At 43.0% G+C, this 25220-nt stretch overlaps 1 protein-coding gene across 2 annotated transcripts; it reads right to left on the bottom strand.

The window, feature by feature from the left end:
* Nucleotides 1–1570: 1570 nt before the first annotated feature.
* HMGCS2 (3-hydroxy-3-methylglutaryl-CoA synthase 2) lies at nucleotides 1571–23218 on the bottom strand. Of its 2 annotated transcripts, XM_023222812.3 has the most exons (10): nucleotides 23038–23191; nucleotides 18483–18937; nucleotides 13794–13919; nucleotides 13047–13211; nucleotides 11175–11340; nucleotides 9301–9471; nucleotides 6854–6960; nucleotides 6125–6250; nucleotides 4373–4484; nucleotides 1595–2409 (listed from the first exon to the last, which is right to left on the bottom strand). In XM_023222812.3, exons 1-9 carry the CDS (start codon nucleotides 23139–23141, stop codon nucleotides 4378–4380), a joined length of 1527 nt encoding a protein of 508 aa, XP_023078580.1. In that variant the 5' UTR covers nucleotides 23142–23191; the 3' UTR covers nucleotides 1595–2409; nucleotides 4373–4377. The 2 variants fall into 2 exon arrangements, with proteins under 2 accessions (XP_023078581.1, XP_023078580.1); XM_023222813.2 differs by lacking the exon at nucleotides 13794–13919 and having other exon boundaries at nucleotides 1571–2409; nucleotides 23038–23218.
* Between the last annotated feature and the right edge of the window lie 2002 nt (nucleotides 23219–25220).

Raw genomic sequence — 25220 nt, 5'->3', positions numbered from 1 at the left:
CTATCTCTCACATAGATACAATGAAATTTTTGAAAAATCCAGCTAGTGCTACAGGGAGGGTGCCACGGACTACCTCATGCTCTCTGTGGCATGCGGCATCTCTTCACTGCCGCTTTAGAGTAGAAGTTCATTCTTGTGCACACTGGCTGGGAAGCAGAAGGCTGGCTGTGAGCTCAGGGTGGAGGCAGGGCAAAAGCTGGGCCACACACAGAATCTGCCTCAGCGTGCTGACTCCTGAAGGTGTGATCAGTGTGTTCCCCTAAAGCCTGCACTTGTCTCACAGTCAGTGGCGGGGCCATTCTTTGCATCAGTTTTAACATCACATGTTGAGTATTCCCGTTTGAATGAGTGTATCATAGCCCAATTCTTGCCCAACCTGCCATCCTCTCTCCTGCCCTAGGTCACCCTGCGTGAATTTTTGCCCACAGGCAAAGTCTTTATTTGCAGGATATCTGTAGACTTTAGGGTGAAAATGTTGACAGAGTCATTGGTAACTCATTCCCTCGTGTGCTGACCTTATATGGGGGAGAGGGCTTTGTTCAGAGCAGGCAGGCATCAGTGTCCCAGAGCTGCCAGAGGAAGGCCTCGGGCTCAGTATAAAAGTTGGTGAATAAGGGAAGTTGGAGGGAGCCAGGGGCCTCTGCACGAGCAATGGTGGCAAAGACTAATGCCCTGCGGGTGAACCAGTGCTGATGCCCAGCTGGTGTGCGGGGTGTGGGCCGTGTCCATTCAGTTGGTCAGCCCTTGACAACCTGGTTGTCGAATATGTTTAATATCCTATTTGTGCTCAAATGCTTCCCTAGTGGAGACAGGCCTGGCCTCTGATGCAGGACGTATGGGAAGTTCTGGTTGCTGAGGCTGACTGAGGCTGAGGGAGGCAGTTTCATCACCAACACCCCACAGTGAGCTCCCGTGTGGATAGAAGGCCAGGCCCAAGGCCTCTTGTCTCCAGAGCTAAGATGAATGCTGGCTTTTCTCCCCTGCACACGGACACCGAAAGGCACATGTTGCTCTGCTAGGGATGCCAACCAGGTTGAGGGCCCCTAAACATCTTGCTGAGGAGGTGCGGGCAGCAGGAGGGAAGCAAAGAGAGGCTGCTCAGTGGTGGCCGCAGCTGGTGTGATGAGTAGAGTTTTGCAGGCACCTTGAGAGAGGCCTGGGAAGGCAGTCAGCTGATGCTGGATTCGCTGAACAAACTGGGGCTTATCCGGGATTTGTTGTGGCATGAACAGCCTTGAGAAAAACAGTGAAGGGAACAGACCCAGGTTCTCATTCCCGTGGGGCCGTTTTTAAGCGCTCCCTGAGGCCTCCTCTCCTGCCCCCACCAGCTCTGCTCCCCTCCAATGGAAAAGATCCTCTCTCTTTTCCATGGTGCCCTTTCCTCACGGGGCTGGCGGAGGAAACTTTCTAAAAGGAAGTGATGACAACACCCTGATACTTTCCCTCTCCTCCCACTCCCCTCCTCAATTCAATCCCCACCTCCCTGAACCATTATAAGAGGACCCTAGAAGAAGCAGTGCCCTCCCCAAAGGGGGAAAGATCCTGTAATGGAATAATTTCCTGCCAGGTATCAAAATTTATTTATTTTTTTTACTTTTGGCTGTAGAAGGCAAAAACTTGTTAACCTTTGCCCTGTGTTTATTTGTTCAAATAACAGCAGCAAGGAATGACCAAGAAGATCTTAACTACAGCTCCTGCTGGCCCCTGTCTGCTGCTCTCTGTCTATGCAATGTCTTTAGATCAGGGCTGGGGGAAGCTGTGTTCTACCATTCTTATTTGCCTTGTCTCTGTCATAGTACTTGGCACGTGGCAGAAATAGAATGGAATTGCAAGGGGACAGAGGCAGCCTGTGAGGCAGGGACCCAGCCCTCTGACCCAGGAGGTCTAGTAGGCTTGCTGCCTGTTAGCTGGGTTTGTATTCTGGGTTCCAAGAAACACAGGAATCATTTCCTCTTTCTCTCTTTTTAATTGCCCTATATTAGCTTAGAACAAGATACAAAATTTGGAGATCCACAGGAATGGCACAGAAGTTTAACAATATTCATAATAATAAAGTTATAACACATGACAGGAAAGTTTATCTAGATCTTGAAGGCAACAGCTGATCTGCATGCGCATTTCTGGAGGCCAGTGATTCAGGAAGAGGTCTTCGCTCCATTGCTCCATCTTGCTCTTTCACAAAGGACCCCTAGTCCTTAGCACCACAAGCCCAGGACAGTGATTACAGCATGGAGAAGAATGAAGGGGCTGCTAGGGATGGCTCCTCACTCTACAGGGCTGATGCTTATGGGGCTACTATGTCGATTCAAATTCATTTACCAGCTAAGAGTGGGATCTTAAAAATATGATTCACAGGCAGAAGCTCTGCTAGCATACGTTTCCCAGGAAGCTCTCCATGGATCTATAGAACTTAAATAAACAAAAGATCACTCAATCATGGGTCTCCTCTTGGGCACCCTGCCCCCAGTGCCTGCTTCTTGCCCGAGGTGCGGCTGTGCAGAGGGGCTCTCCTAAATATATCCTGAGGGTGCTCCCACTATGCACCCAGGGCCAAGCCTGGACACCTGAGGGATCTATGCCCAATGCTACAGCTGCCTACCCCCTACTGAAGCCAAGGCTGGGGGTAGGCAGGGTCCCCATCACACATCTGCCTGTGATAGGAAAGCAGGAGGGGCAGGCTAGGGCAGTGCAGAGAACTGTAGAGCTCCACCACGAGCTCTGCATCGACAGCAGCCCTTCATTTCTGCTAAAATCTCATTGTTGGAAGTTCACTGCTCATATTAATAATCAACATGAGAAAAGTTCAAGAGTTCCAGCTTTTCTTTTCAGGTATAATGCTGCCTAAGCACTTGTGAGAAGCTTGTCTACCATGAGAGAGAGGGAGCCTGATGTGGAAATTCTCCTTTAAAAATTCCAAATTTCTCTTTCTTTCTCCCCCTCCCTCTGAGTCTCTCCCCAACCTTTCTCTCTCCCTTTCCCCACTCCCTCCCTATTTCTCCCACTCTTCTTCTGATAAATGAACTAAGTCGACACATTTAACAGCCCCTTTGCTACTGACCTGCCCTTAAGAACGATATTTCCAACACGCACACAGGCTCCCGGGCAGTACCACAGTCTTCAGGGCCTGCTAACTGAGCTCGCCCTCTCAACGGCATCCTGCGGCCCCCAGCCCGCTTCTCCACCTCTCCTAGCCCTAACAACACCTGGGCTGCAGCAGCCTAGCACCTGCGAATATCCCAGCGGTGAGGAATGAAACCAGGATCCCTCCAGCTGCACTTCTGCTTCCTCTCAGGTGTCTGTATCTGTGCATCTCTGCCTCCCACTGACTTCTTCCCTCTCTTCCTCTGCTCCATCCCTGCCTCGACACACCTTTTTCCTCTTCCCTCTCCATCTACCAAAAGGAGAGGAAAATCTTAAAAACTTGAGCATGGAGACTGCACTAATTAAAATTTACGGGTGTAAAATAAATATCTTCTCACTCTGTCATTCTGTTTATCCTACCTATTTGGTCAACTGAAGGCAGCTACCTGGGTTCATACAAGATTCTTATTTTGAATGTTTGCTTTCCTTTTAAAACAATCATAGAGCATTCTCCCATTTCTCCTCTCCCCACAATCCTCTTTCATTTTGCTCTCTTCTCCCTATCCTTGTGAATTTCCTGAACCTCACTGCTTCTCCCCAGAAGGAATCCCATGACATAAGAATTGTTACACGACCTTTAGCCTAAAACTCCCTCCAGCGGAAGTGCCTGGCTTTAAGGGACTCTTCAACCAACTCATTTCCTTATGAATTTGTCTCCCACACATTGGTGTGTACCATTTCTGAGGCTTTGGGGCTGCTCATCTTGGTTGTTCTGTTGCTCATCAGATCTGTTGATCTCATCCCCCTAGAGTAATGATTTCTGTAGGTTCAGGTTCATAGCCTGTTCACTCAACGGATGCTCTGAATGCTAATCTGTCAAGCTTCTTCTAGGAGAGCTTCCTATCTTCAGCAGATCAGGAAAACAAATCCAACTCTTATTTCTCACATTCAAGATTTCAGAACATGTTTGTCCCCTCAAGCTTTTGCCTTCCAAGGCAAAGAGCCTCAAGAGTTTTAATTGGTCTTTATGGTGCAAATCTCCACTTCTGATTAGTTTGAAAGCTATGAACCCTCCCTGGCCTGGTTAATGTTCCCAAACTACAAGATTCCTATTCTGCATACTTGCTTTTCCTTTTAAAAATATCACAAATAATGCTCCCATTTCTCCTCTCACTCCAATCCTCTTCCATTAAACTCTCTTCTCCCTGCACATGTCCCCACCCTCTCTGTGTTGTTACCCAGAGGAAGACTTTAGGGTCTTATGCCACCAACTCTGCAAACTCTCACTCACCACCTTTAGATGGGACGCCGGGCATACTTTCGGCGATGCAGCTCGTCCACTCGCTCCAGGTACCAAGTACCTGGGAAAAGGCTGTTTACGTCACCAGGTGGGGAGAAATTCACTGTGGAAAGAGGAGAAGAGGCAGTACTCACAAAGAGTTGTATGAGTTTTTGGAAGAGAAAATGGTAATGAAGATGTCTGCACCTCCACAGTGAAGCTCTCTTGGCTGTGCTGAAAGGGGCTACAAGGTCACCCTTAGTCCACCAAATAGAACACTAGACCGGCAGAACCAGAGGAGTGGCCATCTTGAATCTAGCACTTAAGGCCTTAATAAAAGGCTATTAAGACTTTTATTATAAGAGTACAACATTTTCCTACAGTAAACATAGCCTTCCTCCGCTGAAATCTTCATCCCATCCTTTTGCCAATAGTTCCTACTTTGAGATGTAATTCCCAGCTTCCTGTTTCCTAACAGACACTTCCTTCTAAACTAAATTTTCTGGTTCTGATTCATTGCAGTATTTCAGTGCTTTGTCCATTAATGTTTGTCTTAGAGGTCCTATTTTTCTTTTCTTTCTTTTTTTTTTTTTTTTTTGTTTTGAGACGGAGTCTTGCTCTGTCACCCAGGCTAGAGTGTGGTGGTGTGATCTCAGCTCACTGCAGCCTCTGCCTCCTGGGTTCAAGCAGTTCTCCTCAGCCTCCCAAGTAGCTGAGATTACAGGTGTGTGGTACCACGTCCATCTAATTTTTATATAATTTTTATTTTTTCATATTATATTCATATTTTTATATTTTTAGTAGAGATGGGGTTTCACCATGTTGGCCAGACTGGTCTCAAACTCCTGGCCTCAAGTGATCCACCTGCCTCTCCCTCCCAAAGGGCTAGCATTACAGGTGTGAGCCACTGCGCCTGGGTCTATTTTAATTTTCATTGTCTTTCTTTGCTATAACATATCCACTGGTCCAGAAGAGATCAATGACCACTAGGTCTAGGTTTTCTGGAACATTTCCAATTCCATATATTCTGTCTTCTTTTGAGACCATGCTACAAACATGTATCTCAAGTTTTGCTTGAGAATATATATAAAACCTATAGAAACCATGGTAAAACTGTGCAGTACCATGGTTTTAAAATCACTAACTAATCTCTCTAATATTACCTTTGGGTTTCATTTTCCTTTTATTTGTCACTTTTGGGGCAATATTTTGTTTTTATGTTTGGTGGAGAAAGAGGGCAATTTGGAGGAGACAGTAATATTAGTTGATAACATATTTATGTAGAGTAATTCATTTAATTTGTTTGGAAATCCTGCAAAATCAGATGATTTTAGAAATAAGACCATTGAGAAAAGTTTAACAATTTTTGCAAAGATAAACAGCTAGTGAGTGGCACAGCTCAGGGTTAGATTTGGATATCTAGCTCCAAAGTCTGCACACTCTTTCAACTGTTGCAGACAGTATTTTCAAAGACTATACTTCTGGCTTCCATGGGACCACACATTCTGGGTGTTTAGCTATATTCTATACTAGGAAGCTGCATCCTGCCTCCCTCTTCCCAACTCTATCCTCTGTTTTCGCAACCACTTCTTGCCCCTTTGGACAACAGATCTTCTAGCAAATCTTCTCCCAACCATATCTCATAGAAGTCTTGACCTTGGACTACTACATTCTAGATTTCTGAGGAATCCCTGACTCCCAGCTACTGGAATGGGGTCTGAGATGAGTTACCTTCTCTTCCTCTCTTCCTGCCCCTTTTCTTACCCTTATGGTAGAATTGCTCTCTTTGGTTCATTATTTCTGTGAACTCCTCAGGAGACATACACTTTCGGGAGTCTAGGCGCTTTGGCAGGTCTGATGTACTGGACACCAACTTGTCCAGGGGAGAGCCTGGTAAGCAAAAGCAAGATTGTTATACCTTCTTCATTGTCATTATCACTATTGCCAATCACGAGTCCAACAGAGTCAGGTTCTGTGGGAGGTTACACCTGGAGGACTGTGCAGTGTGTGTGGCTTAGAATACCAAGAAACGATAAGCAAACATACTTGTTAGCAAAACGGGCAGGCAGACACACTGATTTGGTCAAGGTGTATGCCACATAGTACTTCGATGCATGTCCTTAATCACATCAATCACAAAATAATCGATACATTCTTATTAGGTATCTCAAATCCATCAACTTCTCTTTAATCAATTGTAACCAAGCAACCATTACCTCTTGCCTGAACTATTTACTGAAACAATCTAAGTGGTTTCGCCATATCCACCTTTGTTCCTTTTCAATCTAGTCTCTAAGTAGCAGCCAAAGAAGTGCTTTAAACACATAAATTAAACCAACTTCCTCCATGCTTAAATCCCTTCAGTGATTTACTTTGCTATTAATAATAACATTAACTCTGTCGAGACGGCAGCCTCAGCAATGGTGGGGAAGAAGATGGTTATTCTACCAGATGAATCTTGTCAGGAATGCCTACTAGAAAGATGAGACTCACCTGGAGAAGCATCCTGGGACACTCGAAGCGAAAAGAAACTTGCTGCTAAACCAGAGCCATAAGAGAAGGCACCAATCCTGGAGCCAGCCAGTTCTTGGGCAGAGTGGCTGTGGGGAAAAAAATCAAATAAAAAACACATTATATTTAGGCCGGGCGCGGTGGCTCAAGCCTGTAATCCCAGCACTTTGGGAGGCCGAGACGGGTGGATCACGAGGTCAGGAGATCGAGACCATCCTGGCTAACACAGTGAAAACCCGTCTCTACTAAAAAATACAAAACACTAGCCGGGCGAGGTGGCGGGCGCCTGTAGTCCCAGCTACTCGGGAGGCTGAGGCAGGAGAATGGCGTAAACCCGGGAGGCAGAGCTTGCAGTGAGCTGAGATCTGGCCACTGCACTCCAGCCCGGGCAACAGAGTGAGACTCCGTCTCAAAAAAAAAAAAAAAAAAAAAAAAAAAACATTTTATTTATATATATATATAAAATATATTCTGCACTGCAAATAGAACAACAGCCTATCATCCTGATCTTCTCCCTGTCTACCTCACGCAGCTAGAAATGGGTTCCAGGCACCCTACATAAAGAGGGACTTCTGGTAGACCTCAGGGACAGGCCTATGTGTAGGAAACCTTGCCAAAAGGAAAGCAGCTAATATCCCAGCTATATAAGGCAGAGGAAACACAAGATAATTTTTGGTGTACATAGAGCTTCTACCCTCTCGTGAGGATAGGATAAATTCAGCACCTTCAGAAGGTGCCTCCAAGTGGAGATCAGACCACTGGACTCACCCTTCAGGCTCACGTGTTGACTGGTAATGGTTCAGCAGTCAGAACTTTTTGATCATCCCCTGTGAGTAATAATTTGATCAAGTTCACCCATAAGCATTATTTCCTGTATTTTTTTTTTTTTTTTTTTTTTTAGCAGAGTCTTGCTTTGTTGCACAGCCTGGAGTGCCTGGAGTGCAGTGGTGTGATCATGGCTCACTGTAGCCTTTACCTCCTGGGCTCAAGTGATCCTCCCATCTCAGGATTCAGGATGCTGAGTAGCTGGGACTACAGGTGCAAGCTGCCACACTCAGCTATTTTTTTCTTTTTTGAGACAGAGTCTCACTCTGTCACCTGGGCTAGAGTGCAGTAGCTCGATCTCAGCTCACTGCAACCTCTGCCTCCCAGGTTCAAGCAATTCTCATGCCTCAGCTTCTCAAATTGCTGGGACTACAGGCGCGAACCACCATGCCTGGTTAATTTTTGTATTTTTAGTAGAGAAGGGGTTTTGCCCTGTTGGCCAGGTTGGTCTCAAACTCCTGACCTCAGATGATCTTCCCACCTTGGCCTCCCAAAGTGTTGGTATCACAGGCGTGAGCCACCGCAAACATCCATGGCTAATTGTTTTAAAAATTTTTTGTAGAGATGGGGTCTCCCTGTGTTCCCAAGGCTGGTCTCAAACTCCTGAACTCAAGAGATCCTCCTGCCTCAGCCTTCCAAAGTCCTGGGTTTACAGGCATGAGCCACCTCACCTAGCCCTTTCCTATGTTATATGCAGTACTTCCTTATAAAACCCACACAACAGAAAATGAATAGAAATAACATCCAACATTTGAGCACCCGCTGAGCACTGCTATTTTAATTGTTTTAGACACTTAATGCTCATAAAAACAGTAGAACACAGGTATCGTGATGGCACATATGCTACAGATAAGAAAAGTGAAGCGCATTGAGGTTGAGTATTGCCCCAGGTCAACCCTAATAAGTGGTTAAAAAAATTTGAACCCAAGTTGTGGGCTCTAACATCAGACCCATTTAACCACCATGCTCTACTAAGTAGAGAGATTTTAAATAAATGAGACAAAAATATGCATACAAAAGCTACTGTTTTCTTCATGCACCCGAACAGATCTTGCCCATCCCTTGACATCATGTACTTCACTTTGGAGACCACTGTCTGATACAGACTGTAAATCCGCCTATACATACACCTTCGGTACGAGTTTCTTTCATCTTCCTTCCTTTTCCTGCCTTCTCCCTCCCCTCCTTTCTTTTATATTTATTTATTTATTTATGACAGGGTCTCATTCTGTCATCCAGGTTGGAGCCCAATGACACAATCATGGCTCACTGCAACCTTCCACTCCTGAGCTCAAACCATCCTCCCACTTCAGCCTCCCGAGCAGCTGGGACTACACGTGCACACAACCATGCTCAGCTAATTTTTGTAGAGATGAGGTTTCACCACTTTGCCCAGGCGGGTCTCGAACTCCTAGGCTCAGGCAATCTGCCCCCCTAAACCTCCCCAAATGCTGAGATTACAGGCATAAGCCACCATACTAGTCCCCTTCCTTTCTTTTAAATTTCTGAGCCAGAAGAGAGACCCAACATTTTTGACCCCACAGACCATGGTGGTGGAGGCTGGGGGTGTGCATGTAGGACACAGAGCCAGACACAGTACTCACTGGGACAGAAGTGAGGCCAGACACCCGTACAAGGATGAGGTGTACATGTTCCCATTGTGCGTGGAGAGGTAAAGGGAGGCCTTGGTTTTCTTGTCGAACATGTCCTGAGAGGCCTTTAGAAGTGCTTTATCCAGGTCCTTGTTGGTGTAGGTGTCTTCCAGCTTTAGCCCCCTGTGAGGCAGCCAGAGGTAGCCATGTGAGAGGCCAGGGGAGGAGAGGGAGGGAGCAAGGGGGGAAAAGTAACAGCTTCTGGAGAGAAGACTTTTGGCGCATGTTTTTTCTACAGTATTTGGAAATACAGAACAGCCCAAAGGAGAACATACCACTAATGGACTTACCATTCAGAGAGAGCACTTACAGCATATTTTTCTGGTGGAATCCATCCCTACTTTTATACAGTTTACTAGAAAATTAGAAAGAAAATCATGCTATGTGTTGTGGTTAGCCTACTTTTTTAACTCTCTCTGTGTGTGTGTGTGTGTGTGTGTGTGCACATGCGTGTGTTTTCCATGACATTCTATAACATTATTTGTAAAGGCTGAAGAATGGTCCATGACAGGATGTACCCTATGTTAACCTATCTTCCTGCTCCTGTTCCTTGCTAGTTAAAACACTACAGTGAATAGGTAGGTGTTCTTTTAAACACGTGGGACTACTGAGCCCAAAGGTTGCACATCTTTAAGGCTTTGGCTTCATGCTCTCCTGTTACTCCTCAAAACACCTGATCCATTTACACATCCACTACTGCCCATTTTCCCATAGCCTTGACAATTCTGGGTATTCACATTTTAAAAAGACTATCTGGAGAAAATGGTAACTTGAGTAAACAGTTTATTAATCAACATGCATATTTAAAATGTGATCATATACATTTCTTCTTTGAGAAAATTTTCCGTTCATATCGTTTGCTCATTTTTCTATTAGGGTATTTATTTTATTATTGATAATATCCTTATATATTAAAGATATTAAGCTAGTATATTTGGTATACGTTATACTTTTTGTTTCAATAGGGCCAGTCTTACAAGCAGTGTTTGTGCTAATTTTGATGTTTTAGTTAGTGGCAGGGTTAGGAGTACTAGTTAGTAACAGGGGCTACACTTGGTAGCCTATTCTATTGTTGATAAAATTGACCGAAATTTGAAATAAACAGGTACCAAGAAGAAAGGGAAAGATTCCTTTCCCAGTGGAAACTGTATTGAAGATATTTCTTTGTAAATATTAGTGATTGGTGTGGTGAATCAATAAACAGCATTCCTTCTGCTTTTTCACATCTAAGGGGGTGAGCTGGAATATCCCCATTTTATAGATGGAAGAAAGTGAAGCAAAAAGTAGGACACGAATTAAGACAATGACAAGTGAGAATGGGACCTGACACTTCGCAAATTGCTACCCTGTAGTGTGATCATTTACTTCTACGTTTTTGTGTCTGTTTAGACTGTGAGATCCTCTAGGGCAGGGATCATGGAGTCACATTCATTTTAGTATCCTCAGAGGTTAGTACGATGTCTAGCACATAACATGTTCAGAAAATGTTTATTGACTGAATGATTTAGCTATTCTTTCTTTCTCCCTTCCTCCTTTTCTCCCTTTCTGCCTTTCTCTCTTTCTTTCTTTCTTCTCTGTAGTTTCTTACTGTCCCTTTATCCTGCAGTGCTGCCAAATCCCCTGTGTTTCCCTGCATTAACTCATGGAGGGCTCTACCCAGGCAATAACCCACTACCGCGCAGAAGGACCTAGGATCGTTCCTGTTTAGTTGGAGGATTGCCATTTGTCCCCCACAGGGGTGCTGGTGGTCCAGACTCAAGGCCTGAAGAAGCCTCCTTCTTGCTCACCCCTTACCAGCCTCTAGGATCCCCAAGAAGAGGACTCACCTGAAAGCCTCCAGCCCCTTGTATAAGCTGGTTTGTGTGTCGCTGCTGGCTGACAGGAAGTCATTGAACATCAGGCGAGCCAGAGACTTCTGGACCATCTTGCAAAAGGGTGTATGAAAGATCATGTACTGTAAATCATCAAGGGTGAAGGGTTGATCGCTGCCAGCTGGAAGAGGAAGCGTGAAGGCAAGGATGGGGCATGAGGGGCGAGCCATTTAGATCTCCTCCCTGAGATTTAACTGTGCCAAGTTTCTCCAGGCCTCCCAGGGAACTACTTCCCACCTCCTGCAAATGCATATAAGCTTTATTTATTCATTTTACATGCACTTACTAAGCATTCTCTACTAATAAGGAAAGAAGGGAAAGAAACAAAGTCTTTGTGTCTACTATTACCAGTCTCTGTGATACTCATCTCAAATCAACCTTGTGTTATATAATTTTCTTCATTTTCCAGAGGAGGAACCAGTCTCCAAAACATTGTCATCTGCCCAAGGTAACCCAACTTTAAAAAGGCTAGTTTGGGATTCAGGTTCAGATGTCTCTGACTCTACTCTACGGACTGTCTCTCTCACTCTGAAGAGGAGTGCAATGCAATCTTTGCCCTTAGGAAAGATTACATTTTAGTGCCGGGATCCAAAGCCTCATCTGTCACATTACATACGCAAATAAGGAGTAAAATTTAAATGCCACAAGAATTCAGAGGAGTTAAGAGCAAATAACCAATTACAGAAGACAGACAGAGGCAGAGAGGCCCAAGGCAACTTCTTACCCATAAGGTTCACCTCTGGTAGGTGGTCCCCCACCCACTGCAGTGGAAAGCGACAAGAGGTAGCTCTTTATGCCACCCCCAAGGCATCCATGCCTTCTCCCACACTGCAATCTGTCTTTTGCGGATGCCCATCTGGGCATGCCTGAGCAGGCAAGAATACTATTTATTTCTTTAAAGTGGGTTTAACTGTACTTATTTTTATTTATGCATATGTTCTTAGAGACAGGGTTTGTGTCACTCTGCAGTCCAGGCTGGAGGGCAGTCGCTTGATCATAGCTCACTGTATGGGCTCCTGTTCTCAAGCAATTACCCCCATCTCAGCCTTCTGAGTAGCTGGGACTACAGGCTCATGCCACCATGCCTGGCTAACTTTTGGACTTTTTTTTTTTTTTTTTTTTTTTTTTTTTAGCGACAGGGTCTTGCTTTGTTGCCCACATTGGTCTCAAATTCCTGGATTCAAGTGATCCTCCTGCCTCAGCTTCCCAAAGTGCTGGGATTACAGGCGTGAACCACCACTCCCTGCTTCTCTGTATTTTAAAAGGAAGACTTATTTGCTTCTTTTCTGCTTATGAAAGCAGTACATATTTCTCAGCCGGGAAATTTCAAAACTAAAGGTGAAAATAAAATCAACCTGCAATAGCGCCACAAAGAGAAAAATCACTGACAACACTTTAGCATATAGAAAATATAGGTACGATTTCTCAACGTCAGACTTTAAAAGATGGTAAACTACAAACCAAGCACCAAACCTTGCCTGACTTAACCAGAAACAAATGCCAACCACTGTAGAATGTGGTTGCCCGGCCTCTTAATGCCGTCTCCCCAAGTGGCTGACACCCCTTGGTTTCATACTGGGGGCCTTGCCCTGGATTGTTTACTTTCTTTTATTTAGCTCAAGTTAGAAGCCATTTTACATCTGAACTTGAATGACATCCAAATGGATTTTAGCATAGACCCAGGGAAGAGCGTAAGAAAGAGGACAGGAAACAATTCTCTTGACGTTATTTTCAAGGCAGGAGAGAAGAGACCTTGCCATGGCCTTTGGGTACAAACTCTTGGCCTACGTAAATAGAGCCCCACTGTCTGGCCTCTGAGTCGCATACCTTGCTTCCACTGGTTCTGGATTTTTTTACGGTATGAGGTGTAACATCGATCCAAGGCCCGCAAGTAGCACTGGATGGAAAGCTTCCCATCCACCAATGGGTACTCCGAGGCCAAATTTGGTTTGTAGAAGTCATACACATTCTCCATATGGGTTCCTCTCAGTCCTGGAAAGGCACACAGAGGGTTTCAGAGACCACACAATGCAGGCTACCTTGAGCGCAAAGGATGACAGAACCATGTAAAAAGAGCTTTCTGGTCATTATCTGTGTCCCATGTCCAAGTTCGAGCCCATTCAATATCCCTCGCATATTCAAAAGGAGTTGGACAGGTTGTTGGTATTACACAAATGAGATGTACATTTGTCTTTCCTCACCTACATGGGCTTAACAAAACCTGGAATAGAAGCCAAGAGTCTCAAAGGAAAGACTTGTGCTTTATATCCAGTTATCTATTTTAATCTTCGATTGCCAGAAGAGTTCCCTAAGGTTCCTCACCAGTATCTGCACCACTCATTTCATGCATCATTATCCCAATGCCTGATGACACAGGAGAGGAAACCTGGTGGATTCCCCTCCCCTATTTCTCCTCTCCTCCCTCTGCTCCATAGATCAGCCCTTTTTAGAGGCAAGCAATACCATCCTCAAACCCATACCCTAGCCCTGAGTAGCAGGTGTGCCAATATGGGATTAGGATCTATGTTCTTGGCTATGCCATGCACAGCCTCTTGATAATGGTTTACTACAAACCTCGCTCCAGGGCCAGAGGGGCCTTGGGCCCAATCAGCATAGCCACAGCTCCGGCCCCACCTGTGGGACGAGCATTACCACTGGGATAGACGGCGATGTCTCCACAGACTACCATGGCATAACGACCTGTAAAGAGAAACAAGAAATAATTACCATCACTATGAAATCTGGAGTAGACTGAGTGCCTACTGTGTACCAGGCACAATTCTAGGTCCTAGATATAGAGTGATAAACAAAATAAAAAATCCCAGTCCTATGGAGCTTATGTTCTAGTGCAATTCATGATACATTTGAAATGTAAAGTCAAAATTTAGCGTCCTGACACTCTCTAAAACACTCATTTATACAGAATTCTGTCTCTGACTCCAGTGAAAAATGTGTTAATTGACACTTTCGGAGAAATTCAGGTTTGTGTTTGTACTCATCTCCTTATAGCACTCCATGATCCTGAAATTATATCCTAAATCATAGAAGGTAAAGGACAGGGAGGGAAACTACACTTAAAACACTAGTAGGACACTAGTTATCCTTAAACAATTCCTCAAACAATCCAGTGAGGTAGGTAACATCCACATTCATAAGTGAAGACATTGCCTTCCTGAGAGACTGAGTAACTAGTATAAGGTCACATACCTAGTTAATATGGATTTTGATATTCAAACCCGGTTCTGACTGGATCCTGAGCCATGTGCCTTGAATTGCATGGCACTATTTTCAGTGTGAAAAGAGTTTATGTAGAGTAAATGATCCATAGTCACTAACGTTATGATATCAGACTAGTATTCAATAAATAATTGTGGTCTTGACTATTATGTGTTCCACTTTCATCTGTCAGAAGTACTGTCCCAAAAACTCGAGTTTGTGGGTGAGATATGGTGGTAATTTTAGTATTCTGACCTGTGAGGACGCTCCCAGTATTCACCCACAGCACTGCTTTGGGAGACATATTTCCACATAATTTAATCCTCATGATAAATCTATATAGCAGATATAGTTATCCCCATCCTACAGATGAAGAAACTGAGGCCTAAAGAATTTAAGCCACTTGCCCAAAAACCACATAGCTAATAAATGGTAGGATAAGGATTCAGAGTCAGGACTCCAACCCAAATTCACTGAAATCCAGGAACCTTCTCTTAAGAATTATAATAATCCCAACTCCAACATCAATGAAAAAGTATTGTTTTCTTCCCCAATGTTATGTGCACGTGTGTGTATATACATATGTGTGTGTATATATATATATATATCTAATAATTCATATAAAAATATGTATAAAATACGTATAAAAATAATTCATATAAAAATATAAATGTAAATATATATTTAGTATATATAAATATATTAGTATATGTATATTGGTATATTTAATATATATAAATATATATTTAAGTATATATAATTTTATATACATAAAATTAAGGGAAAACAATACTTTTTTCTACCTGTATACACACACACACACACACACACACACACACACACACATTTTGAAAATTTTAGAAATGATAGAAAAGTATTTAGAATCCATTTAGGAAAAGACCAGTACATTTGATTACCTAAAAATCAAAGCCTTCTATCAGAAACAAAGTCAAAAGACAAATTGGGGAAGTATTTACAGTACTTAAAACCAACAAAAAGCAGTTTATCTTCATTTATAAAAGTTTCACTAAAAAGGCAAGCTAGGCCGGGCATGGTGGCTCACGCCTGTAATCCCAGCACTTTGGGAGGCCGAGGAGGGAGGATCAGGAGGTCAGGAGATCGAGACCATCCTGGCTAACACAGTGAAACCCTATCTCTACTGAAAATACAAAAAATGAGCTGGACACAGTGGTGGGCACCTGTAGTCCCAGCTACTCAGGAGGCTGAGGCAGGAGAATTGCTTGAACCTGGGAGGCAGAGGTTGCAGTGAGCGGAGATTACTGCCACTGCACTTCAGCCTGGCAACAGAGTGAGACTCTGCCAAAAAAAAAAAAAAATTTTTTTTAAAAAGGCAAACTATATAATAGAAAAATGGCCAATAAACAACATAGAAATATTCAAGATTTTTTATGATAAAAGAAAAGCAAATCAAAAACATTATAATTTTACTTGTTAAATTAACAAAAAAGTTTGATAATATATACATTGTAGTAATGTAAGTTAGTACAACATTTTGGAGAAGAATTTGGCACACTTTATCAAACTTTTAAATCAATCTATCCTGAGATTCCACTTCTAGGAATTTATTCTTATAATACAATGCCAAAAGCATACAAAGCTGTTGTACAATGTTCATTAAAACCTTATTTATCATTGCAAAAAACTAAATATCCAACAATATGGGACTAATTAAATAAAATTTGGCATATCCATCAAAGAATATTGTGGTTTTAAAAATAATCAGATGGACCTTATATATGTTGATACAGAATTATCTCTAAGACCTAAGAGATGAGGAATATTTTATACAATGTTTAAAATGGAATAAATACGTGTATACTTGTAGGACCTAGAAAAAAATATTGGAAGAATACAAAGAAACCACTAGTGTTAAATTTTGGGAAGTCGTAACGGTGGAGGGGGGATCAAATGAGGAGTTTTTCTTCACTTTTTTTTTTTTTTTTTTTGAGACAGAGTCTCACTGTCACCCAGGCTGGAGTGCAGTGGCATGATCTTGGTTCACTGCAAGCTCCACCTCCTGGGCTCATGCCATTCTCCTGCCTCAGCCTCCCGAGTAGCTGGGACTACAGGCACCCGCCACCACGCCCGGCTAATTTTTTATATTTTTAGTAGAGATGGGGTTTCCCCGTGTTAGCCAGGATGGTCTCGATCTCCTGACCTTGTGATCTGCCCTCCTTGGCTTCCCAAAGTTCTGGGATTACAGGCATGAGCCACTGCGACCGGCTGAGTTTTTCTTCACTTTATATACTTTTGTGTATGGGTATGTTTTTTTCCAAATACAAATTTTAATTACTTTCATTTTTTTTAAAAAAGACAAGAAAACATGGGGACTCCCAGCCAATCTGAGCCAGAAATACTCTTCTCTTTCCTCATGCCCTCCTCTTTTCTCTGGAGTGATTCAGAACTCCCTGAGTCTCAGAGCCACTCCCTCCCACCTGAGGGTCCCCAGGTGAATGATTGGTTAGGTCAGAAGCAGAGTTCTCATTCACACTGTCATCCTCTGGTCCTGGTGGTTGCTGTCACCTGCAGGGTATATAGTCCGAGAGTCCAGGCTCAAGCTTAGGTGTTTTCGTTTTAAATACAAACTAAAAATTCACATTTCAATAACTTATTTTTAAAACTTCTACTTTTATACCAAGATACCGTATTTTTTTTAAAAGATGCATTTGCAACCCCATCTGTGGAATACCCAGTCCCTCAGAAGAGTCTACTCATTTGAAATGGCATGCTTAAGGCTGACAATGATCTCAAGAATAGGCTCTTTGATTTTAGGTTAAAGGCTGGTGAATGCCCCTTATTTTTCATTTCTACTCCTCAACTAAATAATTGGTTGGACATATCTGGTGGTAATGGTGGTAGGGGTTACTAGAGAGGTAGTAATACAAGTATCAAGTAGGAGAGGCACTTTAAGAACAGACTTGATGATGTAGACTGGACCATCCCATGTCAGTGGAATTGTTAATGATGGAGCCAGGTAGGGCAGTTGGAAAAGCATGGAATGGACTTTTGGAATTGCACTGTCTTGCTGCATGAACAGAGATAAACTGTCAAACTCCTTTTGACCTCTTTTTTCTAAGGCAAAAGATATTGAATTAGATAATCTCTGAGGACTCTGCCAATATTAAGGCTTTTTGATTAATTTTATAATTAATGCTCATCATGGTTTCTAAGGTTTTTAATCCTAGTTTCAAACTTAGTAAATACAGTGTCTTAACTACTGCCAACACACTTTTTTATATCTTTATGAAAATTTCACATTTCTATGAATTATTTTATTCAGTCCTCTTATGAGTTAAGCAAGGCAGATAGGCATATAAGAACCCAGAGGCTCAAAAGGTTAGGAAATTTATCATTGTTTATTGATAGAGCTATGGCTTCAAACTCTCATATTGTACTGTTTCCCTTGAATTGTTTCTTGCCATAACAACCAGGGTTAGTCCTCCAGTACAGCATTGGGAGAAGATATAAGTAAGATACAAGGTAATGTTAATACGTTAAGCAAAAAGCAATATCCGAGGAGCCAGCTAAGGAAGAAAGAGGAGAAATATTCACAGTCTATCCTGTGGTTTTCTGGGCCTATTTCTACGAGGGTGTTTTTTTCCTGAACATCTAAACTTGTATAAATCTTTCAGTATCACCAATGTCTCTCTCAGAGACTTAGGACATGTTTAAGAGAAGCAGGTACAGTACAATAGGAAATATATCAGATGTGGTTTGGCATTTTTGCCTCTGCCACTCACTATGTGTAGAATATCAGATCTTCCATGTTCTCATCTATAAATCTGGTATAATACACACTTCCTAGGCTGTTGTAAGAATTAAATGAATGGCTATGTGAACATGCTACCTAACTGTGTAAAGCTATATAAGTCTAAGTGGTTATTGTTGGATGATAGCAGCAGCTGTGTGAATGTATTGTCCTTCCTTCACTAGTTGAAGCCACCTGGGGAACTGAAAAGCAAAACTGATAATATTCAGCCTCCAATCCCAGCACCTTTCTTACATAAGGCTCGTGGCAGTACATACCATCCCAGGAACTGGACTCCATCCAGTTGGCAGCATTGAAGAGGGAGGCAGTACCACCGTAGCAGGCATTGGTGGTATCTATGCCCTCAATATCAGTATTGCCTGAATCCTGGAAGAGTTCCATGAGCACTGTTTTGACAGCTTTGGATTTGTCAATGATGGTCTCAGTGCCTACTTCCAGCCTGCCCACAGAGTCCCAGGGGAGCTGTATGCGCTCCATCAGCCGTTGCACCACCGTCAGGCACAGGGAGTTGATGTCCTCTTGGACTGAGCAGAAGCCCATACGAGTCTGGCCCAAGCCCACTGTATACTTTCCTGCTTCCACATTGTTATACTTCTCCAGGTCAGTTTGGTCCACATATTGGGCTGGGAAGTAGACCTCCAGGGCCAGGATGCCCACGTCTTTTGGCCAAGTATCTGTTTTGGCCAGGGGAACAGCAGAGGCTGTAGAAAACCTGTGATGGAGATAACAATCAAACTCCCACTAATGGTCTGTAGACAGTTCCCTCAAAAGACAGTAATATAGCAATCATTTAATTAATTTTCTAGATGTTTTGAAGCTACGTTATCAGATGACTACAAATTTAGTATTGTTATATCTTTTCATTGAATTGACCCCTTTATCCTTATTAAATATCCCTTTTCGCCTTTGTGATATTCTTGGCATAGTTTCCTTTCCTGATATCGATATAGCTACATTAGCTTTTTGCTTACTGTTTGCATGGTATGTCTTTTTCTGTCCCTTTTTACTTTCAACTTCTTAAAGTCTTTATCTTTAACATACGTCTCTTGTAACCGGTGTATATTTTTAGTCCTTTAAAAAAATTTTAATAAGTCTAACAATAGTGGTGTTTTAATTTGAGTATTTCATCCATTTATATTTGTTGTAATTACTGATATAGTTGGAACTAAGTCTTTTTTTTTTCTTTTTTCTTTTTTTTTTTTGAGAGGAGTCTCACTCTGTCACCCAGGGTGGAGTGCAGTGGCGTGATCTCTGCTTATTTCAAGCTCTGCCTCCTAGGTTCACGCCAATCTCCTGCCTCAGCCTCCCGAGTAGATGGGACTACAGGTGCCCGCCAACACGCCCGGCTAATTTTTTGTAGTTTTAATAGAGATGGGTTAGCCAGGATGATCTCAATCTCCTGGCCTCGTGATCAGCCCACCTCGGTCTCCCAAAGTGCTGGGATTATAGGCATGAGCCACCACCCGGAACTAAGTCTATTTTTTCATTTGTTTCTATTTGTCTCATTTGTTCTTTGTTCTTTTATTCCTCCTTTTCCCTATCCTTTTTGGTTAAGTAAATATTTATTATTCATCTTATACCCTCTTTTCCTTTTACTGATGACCTTAAAGATTATAACATGCTTAACTGGCTTGTTGAAATCTTACTTAAATTAATACTTCTTACATTTGGCACACTGCAAAAACTTTAGGTTGCCTTTATTTACTCTCTGCAGCCTTTTGAACTATTATTGTCATATACTTTACTTCTACATGTTATAAGCCCTTATAGGGCTTGTATAAATCTTTCAACATCGCCATGAGTAAAGATACAATCTTTACTCATTTTTAAAGTATACCTCTAATTATATGCCTTTCTCTTTCTTCTTTCTTTTTTTCTACACAAGAATATACCCACTGTTTTCCCTACTTATAAGTAAGTTTTCTGCTAGCTGATTTTTCTGATTGGGCCTTCCAATGTTTATTGAGCACACCCAACACAGTTCTAGTCCAAATACACAGTAGTGAATAAGACATGCATTGTGCCCATAAAGAGAGCACAGCCCAGTGAAAGAGGCAGACATTTTTACAGCTAAATATACAGGGAACACAGAGAGCAGAAAGAGCAATTCTAAATGAGAGTAGAGGAAAAAAAAGACGGGGGAAAGGGGTCAGCAGAAGAGGGGAGAGATGATTTATTTCTTTTCTGGACCAATCCACTTTTCTTCAACCCAGATTCTTAACATCCCTGGTGAAAATCTATGTTCCCTTTTGTATGGGAGCATATGGGAGGCGAACTTGGTGATCTCTGTACTGCTCCCATACAAAAGTACTTCCTACCTTCTGTTCACTTCAGCAACATTCTTCATTTTATAGATAGTGAAACCAAGGCACACACTGGTAAAGTGATGCGCTCAGGGTAACTTCATAGTTTATCATGTGTTAGAAATATTCTGTCCGTTCACTGCCTTGGGTGCCAGGCTTATAAATTTAGCTCCACTCTACAGGAGCTGAAACTCAGATTGAATGTGTCTAACAATCACCTTTGGGATTCTGAGCCTCTGGTAGCCCCAATTCTCCCAGCAGGAAGGTCACTTTTAAGGACAGCTGTCAGGCAAAAGTGAATGATATGATCACAAGATAGTGAAACAAAGTGATAAATACACATTATATCTGACAGGAGAGGTTTGGAGTTTATTTATCTGCCCTGTTTATTTGACGCCCTCCAAATAACTGGAGTTTGTACTCTCAAATATTTACAGAGGAGCTTCCCCAGTGCCTAGGAGCTAATGGTTAGCTAGTGCTTGTACTGCCAGCTTGGCTGCCTTTCTCTCAGCCTCGTTCTCACTCTGCCTTCTCTGGGCTGACTCCCTCCCTTTCTTCCCAGTTAGAAATCTAAGCTTGCAAGAAGCTTAGAACGGGTCAGTTGGTAACTTTTGTAGCTGTCTTGGTGGGGAGCTATTTCTAGAAATGGATTATAAAGCCTTGAAGAAAATTAACACGTAGAGGCTTCGGAAGCTTCAGGCCACCGTAGTTAAGAGTATCCTTCTCATCTTGTGCTTTCTCTAAAGAACGATCACTTTGTGTAATTTTAAATCATTTTCTCCTGGTGTTGTCCACTTCAAGAACATGTACCACATCTTTCCTTCTTTATTCCATCTTGCCTCCTTCCCTTGTGTTTCAAAATTATTACTACATTTCAGGCACTGTGCTGGGAAGGGGTTGTGAGGGTTGAACAAAGAGGTTGGACAAAGAAAAGAAGAGGGCGAGGTTCTTGAGACCTCCTTGACCAATGCGAGGAATGATAAGCACACATATAACCCAACTTCAAGGCAGAATGTGGTCAGGGCCAAAAGAGGGATGTGGGCAAAATCCACAGGAGTTCAAAGGAAGCAGAGATTTCAGCGGGTTGGAGGATCAGGGAAGCTTCATGGAAGAGACTGCATTTGAGGCAAACCTTGATGGATGACAGACTTCTGCCAGTGAAGAACTGGAGGGGAATGAAGGGGCAGTGGCCACAGCAGGGGGTGACTGAACAACTAAGGAACCCTGGAGATGCAGATATGTAGGGGAGCAGGGAGACAATACATGAGAAATACAGGACGTGGAGGGCACAAGTCTTGCTTAATTTTGAAGACAGCAAAGCAGATGCTGAGACGAAGTCACTTTTAGGTTGGAGTTAGAGCCAATGTGGGTTGGATTAAAGGCGATTAGACATATAGAGAAAAGATGACTCATGAAAAGCAATATTAGTTCAAGCCATGCCTAATGGGATGAACTGTAAATACACCAGAAGGGAACTGTGAATGGTTCCAAGAGTTTGAACCAAGGAAGTCAGAATGCCGGGGAGGATTGATGTGTGTCTTTTGGCTGATGGCCAACTATTGCTATCGAAACAAGCAAACCCACATCAATCTCTTCTTCACAAACATAGAAACAGGTTAAATCCTGAGCTGGGACATTTAACCTACATGCAGGGTTTGGCAGTGCATGGGGAGAGCGAGGTGATGGTAGCACAGTGAAGAATGTAAGAAAGCTATGTGCATCAGCCCCTACCATGCACATCTATACACCCAGGTTCCCTGGGTATTTGGCAAGGAAAGACACTAGATCAAAACCTTTTTTCTAAATATTTAGTAGTCATAGAATATAAAACCAGTCCCAATGTGTAGTGAATTGTTTGGGGACTAGACAACAACACATAGGTGGCTGGGAGCCGGAGGCACTAACGATAGCTGTATTACCATCATCGCTGACTATGGAAAACATAAGCACTTGGGCCACGTTCAGGGAGTATTTACAAAGAAAAGGAGTGTGCCTGTTCTTGCAAAGAACATGTACACATACACACATAAACACACATTTCCCCTTTTCATAAAATTGGAACACAAGACAAACATAGCTTCTTATCCTCGGTCCATTTTTGATCCTGCTGCAGTGATTTAAAGTCACTGGTTTTACTAACACTGCAGTTGGCACAGGTCCTGAGGGTCTTGGCAGAGGCTAGGGGTAAAGGTTGGAATGGTAGTGGAGAGAGGAGAGCTGTGGCCCTGGTACTGATATTTCTACTGCTTCGTGCAGTTGATGGAGTAAAAGATGCCATTGCTCACAAACACAGCATGTGTCAGAGGTTTGGGCTCTTCTCATTCTACAGCTGAAAGGGATTGTCTGTTTAGAGATGAGGTAACTGAGACCCTGTAAAGTTAACTTGCTTGTCTAAGGCTGCTGTGCACAAGTCTTGCCAAATTTTGAGTGGGATTCTAGTGAGTTTTCCCCGAGAGCAGACCTCTGTCTCTTTTACTAGTTACAAGATGCTTATCAAAAAGTGACTCACGTTTGGTGGGCTGCTGGGAGCAGGCGAGCAGGTGTGAGGGAGGCTTCCTGCATCACTCTTGTCAGTTGCAGAATGTTCTTCACTGGAGTCAACAGACGCTGCATCTCCAGAGGAGCAATGAGAAAGCCAGCAGTTCACAGACCTTGAAAGAGATGCCCAGCGGTGCCCAACAGGGCTTTATAAAGCCCCAGGACTCCTGCCTCCTTAAGCCCCGCCTCTACTCACCGTGGCTCAGTCTGCTTCTAAAACTGGGCCAAAGGGCTCACTCAGAACATGGGCGAGTCAAAGACAAACAGCATCTCTCCAACATGCACATAGCTGACCTGCTTTTGAGCATGTGTGGCTGGGCGTGGTTCCTCCTACTCCATCAGGCTCTGTAGCAGCCTTGTTTCTGCCCTGCCATCTAAGCAGGGAGGTTATGATGTTCCCTGTTGTATCATGTCCCAAGGTAATCCTATGTGGCTTGTTTTAGACCCTGGCTCCTTATCTGTATTACTCTCACTGGGTGTTCCACACTCCTCTCTGTGGTGTTAGTTGTTATTATTTTAAAGTGCTGTGCATTATAAGAAACATCTTTCAAAACCAAAGGGAAACTCTTTTAGTAGTAGCTTTTCAAGGAGTTGGGAGTGAGTGCTGGCACACAGGCCAAGGGCTGGGCATTAGAGTATGTGGAACCTACTATATTTCTCCTGTTTATTGTCCACCCTTTTATTTGTACAGCTCTACACAATTTCCAAGTGGATGCAATTACTGTTATAGTAAAGGGACAGGAGCCTCAAAAAGGTGACAGTTTGAAGCTCAATCTCCTAAGGAGGAAAGGTTTACTTTATAGATGAGGTCAGAGTTATGTATAAAGGAGTCATTTTCCCAAAGATCTACAGCTAGGAAGTTGCAGAATGAGAACTCAACGATGTCTTTTGACTCCAGATTCTGGTCTTTCTGCTTTGCTCTTCTATTACTCAATAAAAAGGCTCTTGCCATCTGATTTTCCAAATGAATGTCTCCCTCCACTCCTCCCACAGCACCAATCTTCCTCTACCTTTTACGAGAATCATGCATTCACTCCTTAGTTCATTCAATTATCCCTACCACCAACCCCGTGTCTAATATGAGCCTGTAGAGAACACAGAAAAGAGCTGGAGTGGTTCCTGCGTTAGGGCGATATGGTTGACTTCATGTTCCTACAGACAGAGAATGTCTAGGTGCCCCCAGCGGTCCAGGATATCTAAATCTTCCATCTTATCTTTAAATTCTTATCTCCATATATCTTGGTGTGGTGGTGTTCTAACTCAATCTCCTACCTTGCTCTGTCACCTCCTGCTCTTACACTGAGCCTTTTGCAAAGTTCTGTCATCAGTGAAATTCTTCATTTCCAATCTCTTCTCTGAAATACCTGTTGCTTCTTGTCAATCCAACACACTTTAAGTGCTTACAACAAGGCCTGTGTCCTCTTTGCTTCATACTATTACTTCCAGGGTATATCTCCACTTCCTCCTCTCAAAAACCCTACTGTCTTAAAGCACATGCTGCAGTCTGTGCAACCCAGTGCCCTTTATTCTTGCAGCCAACTAACTGTCATGTTCCACTGTCCCTCATTCATAAAATTTAAGCACATAGATCACCGCTTTCCTCTTCACCATCAGTCATCGCAATGGATGTGAGATGTCAGTCTCCACATAAGATAATTCACCTGCCCTACCCTCTCATTGACGCTCCCATGTCCATGTCCACGTTGATGGACCATGACTTTAGCCTCCCACTCCACAGTCATAATGTGGACTTTGTTATTACAGTGTTTATGCCACCTCCAACATTTTAATTTCATGCATTGCAATTTCCAACCACCTCTATCTTCCCAGCTCCTGTTTAAAGTGCCCCCACACCTTTTTCTCCCACTGAGACCACCACTGACTCCTCTACGTTTTTACCATTTATTACACCTCATCACCTCTTTTCTCTCCTTACCCAGCTCAGATTAACCATGGTGCCTCACCATAAGCAATCCCTTGCACACACTTTGCCATTTGTGCTCTCTGTTGGACTGGCCTACCAAACCTTCAATTTTGGTTAAACCCAACTCTTAATCTACTCGACGCCTGCATCTGAGCAGCTAAACATAGATGAAGAAAAACACAACTTTGTACTAACTTGTTAGCTTTAAATGTACAAACATACATCTCAAG

Source organism: Piliocolobus tephrosceles, chromosome 1, assembly GCF_002776525.5.
Source record: "Piliocolobus tephrosceles isolate RC106 chromosome 1, ASM277652v3, whole genome shotgun sequence".
NCBI lineage: Eukaryota > Metazoa > Chordata > Mammalia > Primates > Cercopithecidae > Piliocolobus > Piliocolobus tephrosceles.
Note: the sequence above shows the minus strand (reverse complement) of the source record. Positions and strands in the feature narration are given on the sequence as shown.